Source organism: Pterocles gutturalis, unplaced genomic scaffold (assembly GCF_000699245.1).
Source record: "Pterocles gutturalis isolate BGI_N339 unplaced genomic scaffold, ASM69924v1 scaffold9152, whole genome shotgun sequence".
NCBI lineage: Eukaryota > Metazoa > Chordata > Aves > Pterocliformes > Pteroclidae > Pterocles > Pterocles gutturalis.
The window spans coordinates 1,078-13,388 of NW_010115299.1; the positions used below are offsets into that span (position 1 = coordinate 1,078).

At 36.2% G+C, this 12,311-nt stretch overlaps 1 protein-coding gene across 1 annotated transcript in view; it reads left to right on the plus strand.

The window, feature by feature from the left end:
* Positions 1 to 3,100: 3,100 nt before the first annotated feature.
* The window catches only part of MPP5 (membrane protein, palmitoylated 5 (MAGUK p55 subfamily member 5)), a gene marked incomplete at both ends in the record, with an annotated part of 10,104 nt that continues 893 nt past the window's right edge, over positions 3,101 to 12,311 (plus strand). The window contains 9 exons of the mRNA XM_010075135.1: positions 3,101 to 3,172; positions 3,617 to 3,694; positions 4,434 to 4,580; positions 5,195 to 5,356; positions 8,495 to 8,572; positions 9,500 to 9,683; positions 10,742 to 10,813; positions 11,281 to 11,352; positions 12,044 to 12,211. Of these exons, the coding sequence (XP_010073437.1) occupies positions 3,101 to 3,172; positions 3,617 to 3,694; positions 4,434 to 4,580; positions 5,195 to 5,356; positions 8,495 to 8,572; positions 9,500 to 9,683; positions 10,742 to 10,813; positions 11,281 to 11,352; positions 12,044 to 12,211 (1,033 nt within the window). The remainder of the gene's footprint in view (positions 3,173 to 3,616; positions 3,695 to 4,433; positions 4,581 to 5,194; positions 5,357 to 8,494; positions 8,573 to 9,499; positions 9,684 to 10,741; positions 10,814 to 11,280; positions 11,353 to 12,043; positions 12,212 to 12,311) is intronic.

The window sequence follows — 12,311 nt, forward strand, 5'->3', positions numbered from 1 at the left end:
GAAAAGTGTCTATCTTGCATGCCCAAGTTTTTCTTGTGCTGTGATTTTTTTTTTTTTATTGTGTCTTTTGGTTTTTCCATCGCTAAACAGGCGTGGGAAGCTCCCTCAGAAAGCAGTTAATATACTTACTTCAAGGTGTTTTTGAAAAGACACTTGCAAGAGCCTGGATTTAAGATACATCTTGATGATAAAAGCCACAAGACATTACAAGAAAGACAAATAGCAGACACACACATAACATTAATTTTATATGGCAGGTAATGCTAATGTGCATATTTTAGTGCACAAGTCATAAGTGCACTAAACTGTAACTCTGAAAGTGTTTTAGAGTCCATGTCCTGATTTAAAGCTACAGACATGTTTTGTTTGAGGCTTTATGGTGTGGAAGAGAACCTGTTCTAGAGCTTCTGTAGCGCTAACAGGAAAAGACAGTTTGCCACACAATTTAATATTGCAACATGAAACATTGTCCCTCTAAAGAAAAAAAAAAGTAAAAATTAATATCAAATTAATTAAACTACACTTTTGGAAGTGTGTTAGGGGGAATTATAATTTGCTACAGTGAACTTAATTTCAAAAAATCTGTTTTCATTTACCCTTTAATTGATTATTTTCTTTTATAAAACAGTATGTGTGAACAGTGTGTTGTGAAAACTTCTTTGATTTTGAATATTTTAACAATTAGCAATAAATGAGTGGAATGATACATTTTTATTTTCTAGTCCTCTTTAGGAAATTCTTAGAATTAGTAGTACACTTGTACAGTTGATTTTTCCCACCAATTCTGATAACCAGGCACCAACAACTCCTTTTTTTTTCCTTTTTTTTTTTAAAGAAACTTTAATTGAATTAAAAAGGTGGAATGAAGCACTTGAGTTTAAGGAGTTTATTTGAGAGAGCTAATCTTTGTGTAATGTGGTGTACTTCAAGTCTTTAATAAAAATAGCCAGTAACATGAAGTGTAATTGAATGGATTTTAAATCCGTTTAAACTTGACCAAGATGGGGGCAAGGATTATGAGAACATGGTCTGAATCTTGACATTGTGTGAAAATTTGATGCAGCATTCAAGACAGTTGTAATTTGTTATCTGTAGCAGCACGTATCAAATATCTTGAAGATGCCCTTGCTATTAAATGTATTTAATAGGCTCAATTTATATAGATTATGTTTCTAAAGGTTTTGGCCTTGCTACTGTTTGACTTCAGCACATGCAGGCAATTAAACTAGATCAGTACTTTTGAGAGGATGCACTGGAAGCTTGTAACTTCTGGTAACTTCTGGTATAAGTGCATTAAAACGTGTACATATATTCCCTCTGACAGTTCTGCTCACCTGAGAGTAAACAGGATTTTGCAGGTGCAGTTAAATTATGAATGTTTAATATTGCTCCAGTGTGCGCATGCCTCCAAATTGTGGTATGTATAATGAAACCAAATTAATAGCTTGTTGGGGGCTGCTTGAACTAAAGTTAACGTAATTAACAATAAAAACTAACCTGATGATCTAAGAAAATACTATTACTGCCACACATTTAGTGTGGATTGCCTATGCTATCTGTAGTGTGTCACTTCTGGAATGACCTACATTCAAATTTCTTCATCTGATAAAACCGTGGGATTCATTACCGCGAGTAACAAAGGAATCTGACATGCGGCAGTACTGGTGTGATAAGTGGTGTGTGCCTGAAGCCTGACGCTTTCCTAGTGCTTCATTAAATAAGCAAATAATAAATTTATCTTTCTCTTAAAAGGAGGAGGGAGGAGCTATTAAAGTTTTGAATAATTAAATTATTCAAAGCAGAAGTTCAACCTGAATAAAGGATATTCACCACACACAGACTGGTTGGGCCTGGTTGCTTTTTTTTTTCTTTCTCCCTGTCAAATCCCCAGCCTTCCAACCTTGCATTCAAAAGGTTGTCTTTCTTGGAGGACTTCTAAGTTGCTTTCTGAGTAGGTTTTCCTGTAAAAGGATCATAAAGATTGGATTACGTAAGGCTTTAAAGCTTCTTGTAGCATCTTCAAGAAAGGAATTGAAACTCCCGTGGAAGTTAGAGACATTAAATAAACCTCCATTAGAAAGTCTTTTGTAGAGTAGAATCTCTTCTTTCAACACAGAGGAAAATGTCAGTGAGGTATGTCCTTAACAGTGCCCTGTCTACTCTGTGGCATCCCACAATTCAGGCTAAGCCAGGGATAATAGCTTCCTGGCCAATTCAGAGGTATGACTCAGGCAGGCCTATATGAAGCTGAATTCTTTCTGTTCTCTAGGGTTTAAAAAAAATCAGATAAACTTATTTAAATCTGGCTTTGTGTTTGACTTTTCTAAGCTATGCTAGATTTGCTCACCATGAGGCATGTTCTAGGGATGTCAGAAGGAAGGCTTTTGGAGGTTGTGCACAGTTTGTTGCTAAGCACAGGAACTTGTTCACTGTGATAGTGTTTTGTTGGCAATTTGAGGATCTTGCTATGTGGGAACGGTTCATTTAGTGGCTTCTGATAGATTTTAAAATTATCTTTACTGTTTTCCGTACTGTCATCTGGTAGCCTCCCAGAGGGTTGTTAGCATTTCTGTAGATAATTGCTCCTAGGATAAAGGCTCTTCAGACCTTTAGATATTTTGTGTGATCTAACAATGCTTAATTATTTTCACTTTGGAACTTGTGGTTTCTTGATTCTCTGTTATGTCCCATTACCTCATCCTTAAGAGTAAAAAGCTCTTGAAAAAAATCTTCTCTATCCCACTGAAAGCTACTGCTCTGATCTGTATCTGCTTTTCATGTCTCTGGTTTCATTTGTGCTTTTGGACTTGCGTGCCTTTGGTCAGATTAGGCCAGAGGATAATGGCTATAGAAAGTATCTTCTTCAGCCTTACCTTTGGGTAAGAGGGACTTCCCTGTTCCTAGCGTTCTCTACAAGCAAACCAGGATTTTCTAGTATTTGCAAAAGATGGTGGCAAGACATGTTTGGTAACTCTGAGAAGGCAAACCTTTTTAGGCAACTGAAGCTGCTTGAGCAAAAACCGACTTTGTGTATTTTAGAACTAGCCAAAGAAACCAGGTTTCCTGGGTCCTCTTAAAGTTTTATCTCATACATTTTGAGGCAGATGCTCCAGGATGCATTGTAAAACCTGTCTTGGAGTCTGTGGTCCTTTTGGTGGTGGACATAGTTCGGGTAAAAATAAACCATCTGCTTTTAAGGAAAAGGGAGGCTAGTCATGTTAATGAGAAATTAATCCATTTTAAAAGACCCAGCATAGTCACATAATAAACTTCATTGTGACTGATTTCACATTCCCTTCTAGAGTTTTTTTTTTTCTGTGCATATTTGTGGTATCTGAGCTCATTGCCAGTCTCTGGTATTGCAAATCTGTGTACATTGGATACCAGCTTAGATTTGGTAGATAATCACTGAGGCAAGATACACTGGAGTAGTCCCGTGGTCTCACTGCATGTTTTCCTAATGTGTACCAGATTAAGTTCAATCAGCCAGTGTAACATAACCTTTACTTTGAGTAAAATGAATAATTGCCACTAGAGGTTTGTGCTTGAGTAGGGGATGGATGATTGATAAATCACTGGGTAGCTTAAGAGTTTTACTACTTTATTTTTTTTTTAGGTACAGAGTGTTTTGAAACCCAGTCACCATAAGGATGGGCAGGAGCTTAATGCTTTGCTGAATGCCCCTCACATGCAGGTAAAACAAAATGGAACTTCTAATCTAATGGATGTCTTTCTTGGTGCTGTTTTCAGTATAACATTTTTTGCAAATGTTTTGGGCTGACTGGGCAAGGGTGGATTTTATTCTTCAACTCTGTGTTGATCCCTTATTTTTCTAGCATGAGGACTTTCCAATTTCCAGCAATTATGGGAACTTCTGAGTGTAGTGCCTGATTCTATTCAGCCCTTGCTACATTATACATGTATTACAGGGTAATTTGCACGTAAACCATGTAGCAGTAGATCAGTAGGGTCAGGGCAACACATGAGCTGCTTTGCTTATCTGTGTTTTTTTTCTTGGACAACTGTTTCATGCTTACCATATGGTGCATGAAGGGAATTTTGTCCTGCGGTGATGTTGTAAATCCATGAGTAGTTTTCACTGCACTAAGTTCTTATTTCTGAATCCTCAGTCACATACATAATAAACCAATGTCTGTTTTCTTAGGAAGGAGAAGCTGTAAGTACAGTCACAGTTCTGTGTTCAAAATTGCTTTTTTTATTCTTTTCCAAAATGAAAGGAAAGCTTGGGAAAGTGTGTAGCAGTAGATGCTACATAGTTGTGATAAATGTTTTTTTTTATTGCTTGAGTCAGTTTCCAATATTCTGTAACCTGCAAAGGCTATTCAAATTGCAGAATTTCATTCAACTCTACTATTTCATATACATATAAAGTGTGAAATTTTTGTAAATGAGATTATTTTCTTTAACACTAGGCACTTTTACTGGCTCATGATAAGGTTGCGGAACAAGAAATGCAACCAGAGCCTGTGACAGATGAAAAGATTTATGAAAATGTTGGCGTGTACGGAGGGGAGACAGTTAAAATAGTTCGCATTGAGAAAGCTCGGGACATTCCGTTGGTAAGTACTGGTACTCACTCAGTTATATGTAAAGGAGGTAAACTTTTTTGTCTTTTGCAGATTACTATGAAAGTTTGGGAATTTGAATGTGGACATGATGTTTAACTTGTAAACACTCTCTCTAAAACGAGAAAGAGTTGTACATGGTAAACTTGTGTGTATCTTCATGTAACCGTAGCCGTACTACCATTTAGAATCTATACAACTTTTGCCAACTTGGGTTTGCACAGAACTTCTTGATAGATGTCAGTGTCCCAGGCTTTCCTGCAGGGGAGCTTAAAGCCTTGTGCCAACCATGGTTGGGTTTTTTTTGTTGTTGTTTTTTAAGCAACTCTCATCTTCTATTTTCCATCTTTCAAATAAGTGTTTCCTTAGGAATAAGTTTTTTAACAAATCATTAATCTAATGGTGTGGAGCAATTAAATTCTTCAATCTTTAGTGCAACTTGAAGAAATTAAGCAGTGGTTTTTTAAACTGGAGCATTGGGTGTGTGGAGCCGAGCTATTACTTGCATTCTTTTTCAACATAGTTTCTCCACTGGCTTGGAATATATACAATAGATGGCTTTGAGTTTCATATATATAATAAATTCTGAATGTGTCGCTACTACACAGGGTGCTACTGTTCGCAATGAAATGGATTCTGTTATCATTAGTCGAATAGTGAAAGGAGGTGCTGCAGAGAAGAGTGGGCTGTTACATGAAGGGGACGAAGTTCTGGAGATTAATGGCATTGAGATTCGTGGAAAAGATGTTAATGAAGTTTTTGACTTGTTGGTGAGTTGGACACTACTTATTTTTCCTGCAAAAAATACTTCATAAGACTGAAACCTGTTGGCTCTGCTTGTTATTTGTACTCATATTTAGTATTAGTTTGAAAGTATTTTCATTCTGATAGCTAGTGCATATTTGTGGAGGTCCGTTTCAAGTTTTCTTTCTGATGTATGGTATGATAATGAATAACTGTAGTGGCAGTTATCTACAAAAATGAATCCCACAAATGTGGAAGAGTCAAGCTATCATCTTGAGACTTTTAATGGTTTCTAAGAAGAACTTTGTTTAGCTCTGAAAAGCCATAATTTTTCAGCTTTTTGTCTGATGAGTCTGCAATGAATAAATGTGTGGTTGTGTGATTGTGGTAGTGCCTGGCTGGGATGGAGGTAATTTTCTTCATAGCAGCTTATATGGTGCTGTGTTTTAGGGCTGGTTTTAGACTGAAACAGTGTTGGTAACACACCAGTGTTTTGGCTGTTGCTGAACAGTGCTTGCAGAGTGTCAAGGCCTTCTCTGTTTGTCACTCTGTCCCCTGCCCACAAGTAGGCTGGGGGTGAGCGAGAGGTTGGGAGGGGACACTCCTGGCACAGCTGACCTTGATTAACCACAGCTGACCATGATTAACTGTGGTTAATCATGCCCTATAACATGCTGAGCAATAAAAACTTGGTGGTGAGTGATTGCCTTTGCCTTGCTTGTTGGGTTGGGGTTTTTTCCCTTCACTTACTAAACTGTCTTTATGTCAACCCATGAGTTTTTCTTGTTTTTTGGTCTTCTGATTCTCTCCCCCATCCTGCTGGGGAAGGAAAGTGAGTGAGAAGGCAGTGGGTACTTACGCTGGCCAGACTTAACCCACCACAAACTGTATCACACAGTGCCTTTACATGACTAGACTGCTTGTTCTGTCCCTCCTAATAAAAACCCTTTTATCTGTCAGTTTACCAGCACAGACATTTTTCTATTTATTACACTTTTAACATTCATGCCAAAATTATACAGCAGTTCAAAAGCAGCTGGTCAAAACAACAGAGGCAAGAAATCTGTCAGGAACTAATAAATGCAGAGGTACTCTCAAAGGCCCTGTGGGGTAGACTGTCAAAAGCTCCGAATTGCCAGTATTTTTCCGTTGCCCAATATTGCTCTTCTCTCATGCTTCTCCCTGGCACCTGCTGTTGATCAGTGTCCAAGATTGGACACCTGGAACCTGGCTATGAATCTTTGGTCTGATTGCAAGACCAAAAGGCAAGACCATTCTCTCAAAGTGAAAACAGTTTAAAATTACAGGTTTTTAAAGTTGATTTATATCTTTTATACAAAACGTTGGAAATGTCCACTAGCATTTATTTAATAGGGTCTTTGGGGAAAAAATGAGAAATGTATTTAGTAAATCTTTGAATTACTTTGGTAGATCTGTGCTCCATAGACGAATCAAAATCAGGACAAAGACCTGGGTTCTGCTGTAGGTTGTATTATTGTAGGAAGAATAGGTGGCAATATCCATAGATGAAGTTGTCTCATGCTACACTAAGACTGTAGTTTTTAATGGACAATTCCCATCTTTAGTTGGACTTTTTGCTGAAATTTGCTGTTAAAATTTTTCAGCTAATGCATGGAATGAGGTCAAGTATGGAGGCAAGTAGAGGCAGAAATGTGTAGGGTTCTGGAGTTTTTTTAAGCCATTTAAAAATATTCTTTTAGTTATTTGAAAAGCCTTCAATCTAGGTGTGGTTTTTGGATCAGAGATCTCTGAGATTCTTCACGCTCCTTCATTGTCTCCATTGCCATCGGTATTTTGTTTTAGAAGTCATATTTAGCTAATTCCTGTGCTTCTGAAAAGAGTGTTTTGTAGATGCTTGATAGATAATTCAACTCTGACAGTTTTGTTCTCTGCAGAGAGCTTGTTCTGCTCTTGAGCAGCTCCTGCAACCTAGAGTTACAGAATAAAAGATTTAAAACCACAATACATTAACATAAGAGCAAATTACTTGCTGGAAATTGAAGAACTTACATGTTTTTTAATATATTTTAAAATAATTAATTTAAAATCATATTTTCAATTCTTCATATGTTGTCTTTTGTATGTTGTGATGTGGAAGTGAAGTTTTCAAATGCTTCAGCCTCCAAAAAATATTTAAAAGAAACACAGGAGAAGAAAATTACTTTCCTTAATTTTGCCTCACCACTTGCTACACAAATGATAATAAACTGAACATGACTTTAGATGAGACTATTCACATGGTCACTGTGAAATTCTATGCATTTCTCGTGGAACTATGCATGCTGACAGAAGATTGTGGACTTTCCTTTCCTGCAGCCTAATCATGTTATGCTCAGTTATGTTTACTTTATTTAAGCTTTAGGTCTGAATTTTTTGAGATACATGCATATGCTTTGGTTTTATGCAACATAAATTTTGTTACAGTTCATGGAATGATGGACAGAGACACATGTAGACCTTGTCACAGATTGGCACGTGCATTTTGTCTAGATACTTGTTATGTGTGCAAATACGCTCTGCATACAAGAGTATGCAAACAAATAATATTTCTTTAAAGCCAGGACATTTATTATGTTCTACTTTCTTAGTGGGGGTGATTGTAATATTGATGTTAAATACTTTACAGATGCAGGATTTGAGTGTATTACTGAAACTTTTAAACAGTGATTTGTATACTTTAACAGCATAAAATCATAGCAGAAATGTTTAGATTTGAAAACACTGTTCCATTCAAATGATTTTAGAAAAATAATTATATTTTATATTTTTTTTCTTCCCAGCATAGATCCTACTTGTTGTATTTTTGAACAGAACGAGAGAATATTATTCTCCATTTCTCCTAAGTCTCTGCTTGACAGAGTTGCAGCTGCTCCATTTCAAATAGAAATATTTTATGTATAATCAAGAATGCAAGGCTTTTAAAATCTGAATGTCAACATTTTGGCTTTCTAGCCTGTCACTGAATCGCTGCATCTGTATCTGTACTGTATCTTTTAAACCAGTTAAGGGGTAGATGATGTGCTGTTAGGAACTGCCTTTTATGGGAATTTTTGAAGCATTTTCTGAAATATGTTATTTATTAAAATTCTTAAATCTAAGCCATATTTTGGTACTGTATATGAAGAGTCTGTTTTTCATCTCAGGCTGACATGCATGGTACTCTGACCTTTGTATTGATTCCAAGTCAGCAGAGCAAGCCACCTCCTGCGAAGGAGACAGTTGTAAGTAACTCTACATTAGTTCTTGAGCTTGGTGATACATACCTTGCTTTTCCAGTAATGCATAGAAAATTCTTCTGTAGGACATTTTCATTGTGGAACAAAACCAAAACTTAATTACTTAAATTGGTTTAATTGTTACCAGACAGACACCTGAATTAACTATTGAAAATGATTTATGGTGTTAAGCTGAAACTCTTAGTATGATTTTAACTCAGTTTCTAAAGTAGTAAGAAATCATAAAGGTAGAACTGCCTGTGCTTCTGAAATTCTATTTTGAAATTCCCAATTTCTCTATTTTTATATATATGTATATTTTATATACATATATTTTATGCAAATTGGATTGATGAAACTTGCAAATACACTTTGGGAGGAAAAAATTGTATATTGGAAACTTTGTTCATTATCTTTTTAGCTAACATATTTTTCTTGAGACAGCTTTAACAGTTTGAAGAATGAATGCACTGACTTATATCACAGCCGAACAAAAGCATTAATGGTTGGTGACAAAGTTAAATATTTCACAAGTGAAACTTCATCTGAAGCCCAGCAAATGGGTTGCAATCTGTGTGTGTATTAGGTATTTAAAACAAATTGGAACACCTCTGATACTTTTTGAATGCAGGGAACTTAAATCAGCAGCGCATTGGTTTTTTCCTCTTAAAATGCTGAGGAAAGTGCATAGACTTTAGAATTAACAATTCAGGCCCTAACTCCCAACCTAGCACAACTGTCTTTTCCATTGCTAATGTAGGTAATTATTCCATCCCGGTATCTCCGGTGTATGCCCCAGATAAAGTTTCTATTTCATAGAATCTTGGAGTTTTTATATATCAGTGCTCCACTGCAATCACAGGAAGATGAGATGTAATTCTTTGGAAGTCACAGGGGTTTTTTCCTTCTGTTTTTATGTTTGATCTTCCACAGATACACGTGAAAGCACATTTTGACTATGATCCCTCTGATGACCCTTATGTCCCCTGCCGAGAGCTAGGCCTCTCTTTTCAAAAAGGAGATATACTCCATGTGATCAGCCAAGAAGATCCAAACTGGTGGCAGGCTTACAGAGATGGAGATGAAGATAATCAGCCATTGGCAGGCCTTATCCCTGGTAAATAAAACTCTAGAAAAAGCTTGAAAGCCAGTTGTTCCCATAGCTACAGGAGCAATATTCTGTTTTTCAAAGACTGATATACCCCTAAATAGCCGTTACCTTAAATATCTGTGACTTTGAACCTTTTGTAACAGAGCCTACTGTTGGTTATGTAATTCACTTAGAAGGTTGACCTTCTAGAGACATCTCCATGTGTAGCTTTACTCTACATTCTACTCTCTTCCTTTTTTCCTCCACCTGGGGATTCTGTGGATTCAGAGTTCCCTCTGCTGGCTACAGCAGAAATGTGGGACTCTGCCTGCGTGTCCTCTGGAGACAAGAGCAGCTGTTAGGTTTCTTACTATATCAAGTCGTCTAGTTGAAAAATGTTTATTTTTCATGGTAACTTTTCTGCATGTTTTCACTTAGCAAAGAGGTTCAGTTACTTGTAACACTCATTGTTCCTTTCTAACTGGTGGGGGTCTTTGAGTAATAGGGCTTTTTTTTGGACATTGAAGTCACTGTGTAATTTTTGCATTGAAATACTGCACTCTAGTCCGTTAAAAATCTGATGGTCTGTTAAACACAGTGAACAAAAGACTTTTCAAATCCATAGAATATTACACTGTTACTTTATGACCTTGGAGTAAGTTGAGAGAACACTGATTTAATTATAGGTTAATCTTGTTCAAGCTGAATTTCAAAAGATTTAGTATAAATAGAACACATTTAACATAGAAAAATAATTAGAAAGCCATATCAGCACAGTGGGGAAATGTAGTCTTTCCAGTAGTTTCAGTTTCCCAGGCAAAACTGTCCAGAATGGTACAAATGCTCTGCAAGTCTTTCTTCATGAATATATCTTCACAGCAATAAACAAGCTTTGCAATAGTTTTAGTTTCTCTTTATAAATTGTTATTTCACTTTTTAAATGTATCTTATGTCATGTTGTACTAGAACCTTCAGAGATGTAAAAACTTAGGAAAAAGTAAAATCATTAAATCATGACAAAAAAAGTATGGAAATAGTTTCTAAATGTTAACTGCTTTTGTACTTTATTTTTAAACTGCATTAAGGAAAAAGTTTCCAGCAACAAAGAGAAGCAATGAAGCAAACCATAGAAGAAGACAAGGAGCCAGAAAAATCAGGTTTGGATATATGACTTCCAAGGAAAAAAAAAATAAAACTAACTCTTACAGAGGTGCTAATTAGTGGTATATGGAACCTTGTCATTGTAGAGTTGTAGAAGATTCTTCCATTTTTTGTAATACAAGTGGGATGATTCTTTGAAATTCTTCATGTAAATATGGGTTTGAATTTAGCACTTTGTATAAATCATGTGTTTTTTTCATAACTATGTGCAATGTAATTAGGATGATGTAGGGGAATTTGGAAAGCCCCTTTTTTCTTAAAGAATGTTATCTGCCATGACTCAGTTGAAGTCCTTGGCATGCAACATTTGCTTAATACACCGAACTGTTGTAATGAAGTGAAGAATATTATGCCTTTTCAAACTGCAGAATAAACTTTCAACTTGAAAGATAGAGATAGTGGGTGGGATAGGAAGCTTTTTACTGTATGGGTATTTGATTGTGTTTATTTTTATTTTGTTTAGGAAAACTCTGGTGCGCAAAGAAAAACAAAAAGAAACGGAAAAAGGTTTTATACAATGCAAATAAAAATGATGGTAAGCAACATCTTTTTCACAGCATGTGCACTTCTAAGCAACTATAAAAGATTTGACAAATAGGCTTGTGAAACGAATGCTGAAATTCAGGATATGATGTTAGAAATACTGTCCGACAATGTTTTATTTGGGAGCAGTAGTATGGTTTGTAATAGCATTTAGTGAAAGATGTAAAAGAGGTATCAGAATTTGTAAGGTCGTTGAGTATCTTTAATAAAGACCATATGATAGGGGTAAAAAAAACAGGTTTTTAGGCATGGAAGCACTCATAATTTTAGAATAATGAACCAATTTATTACAGTTTTGTAACATACCTCACTTTGCATAGTTCAGTTTAGTAAATGCAAACACAGTTTGTAGGCTGTATTCTTACAAAAGTACTTTGGGATTGGGATGATGATTTTTGTTGTTGGGCATAAAATGTTATTCTTGTACTAGAAACTTGTTCTTAGAAAGAAAATTGTTTTGAGTTTATGCTACTACTTATATCAGTAGTAAGTGGAAACATATTTTACTTCCCCAGAAAGGGGGGGGAAAAAAGCCTCATCTTTGGGGTTCCATTGCTTTGGTAACTTGCAGTTAGATGCTGGCAGAGAGTCAGGAGATGCCTGAAAATTGATACCGCGTCACAGGCAATACATGCAACTAGCAGTAAAGTATGTTGTGACTATTTTATTGTTTCTCTCTCAAGATTATGACAATGAGGAAATTTTGACCTATGAGGAAATGTCACTGTATCATCAACCAGCAAATAGGAAACGGCCTATTGTTCTGATCGGCCCCCAAAACTGCGGCCAAAATGAATTGCGGCAGCGACTTATGAATAATGAAGTGGATCGCTTTGCTTCTGCCGTTCCCCGTAAGTTTAACAGACAAATATGATTGCTTGTTCTAAACATTTCTGCAGATGAATCTTCTTGTGTTGAAAATAACAATTAGGAGTTTAGGGGCTTTCAGCA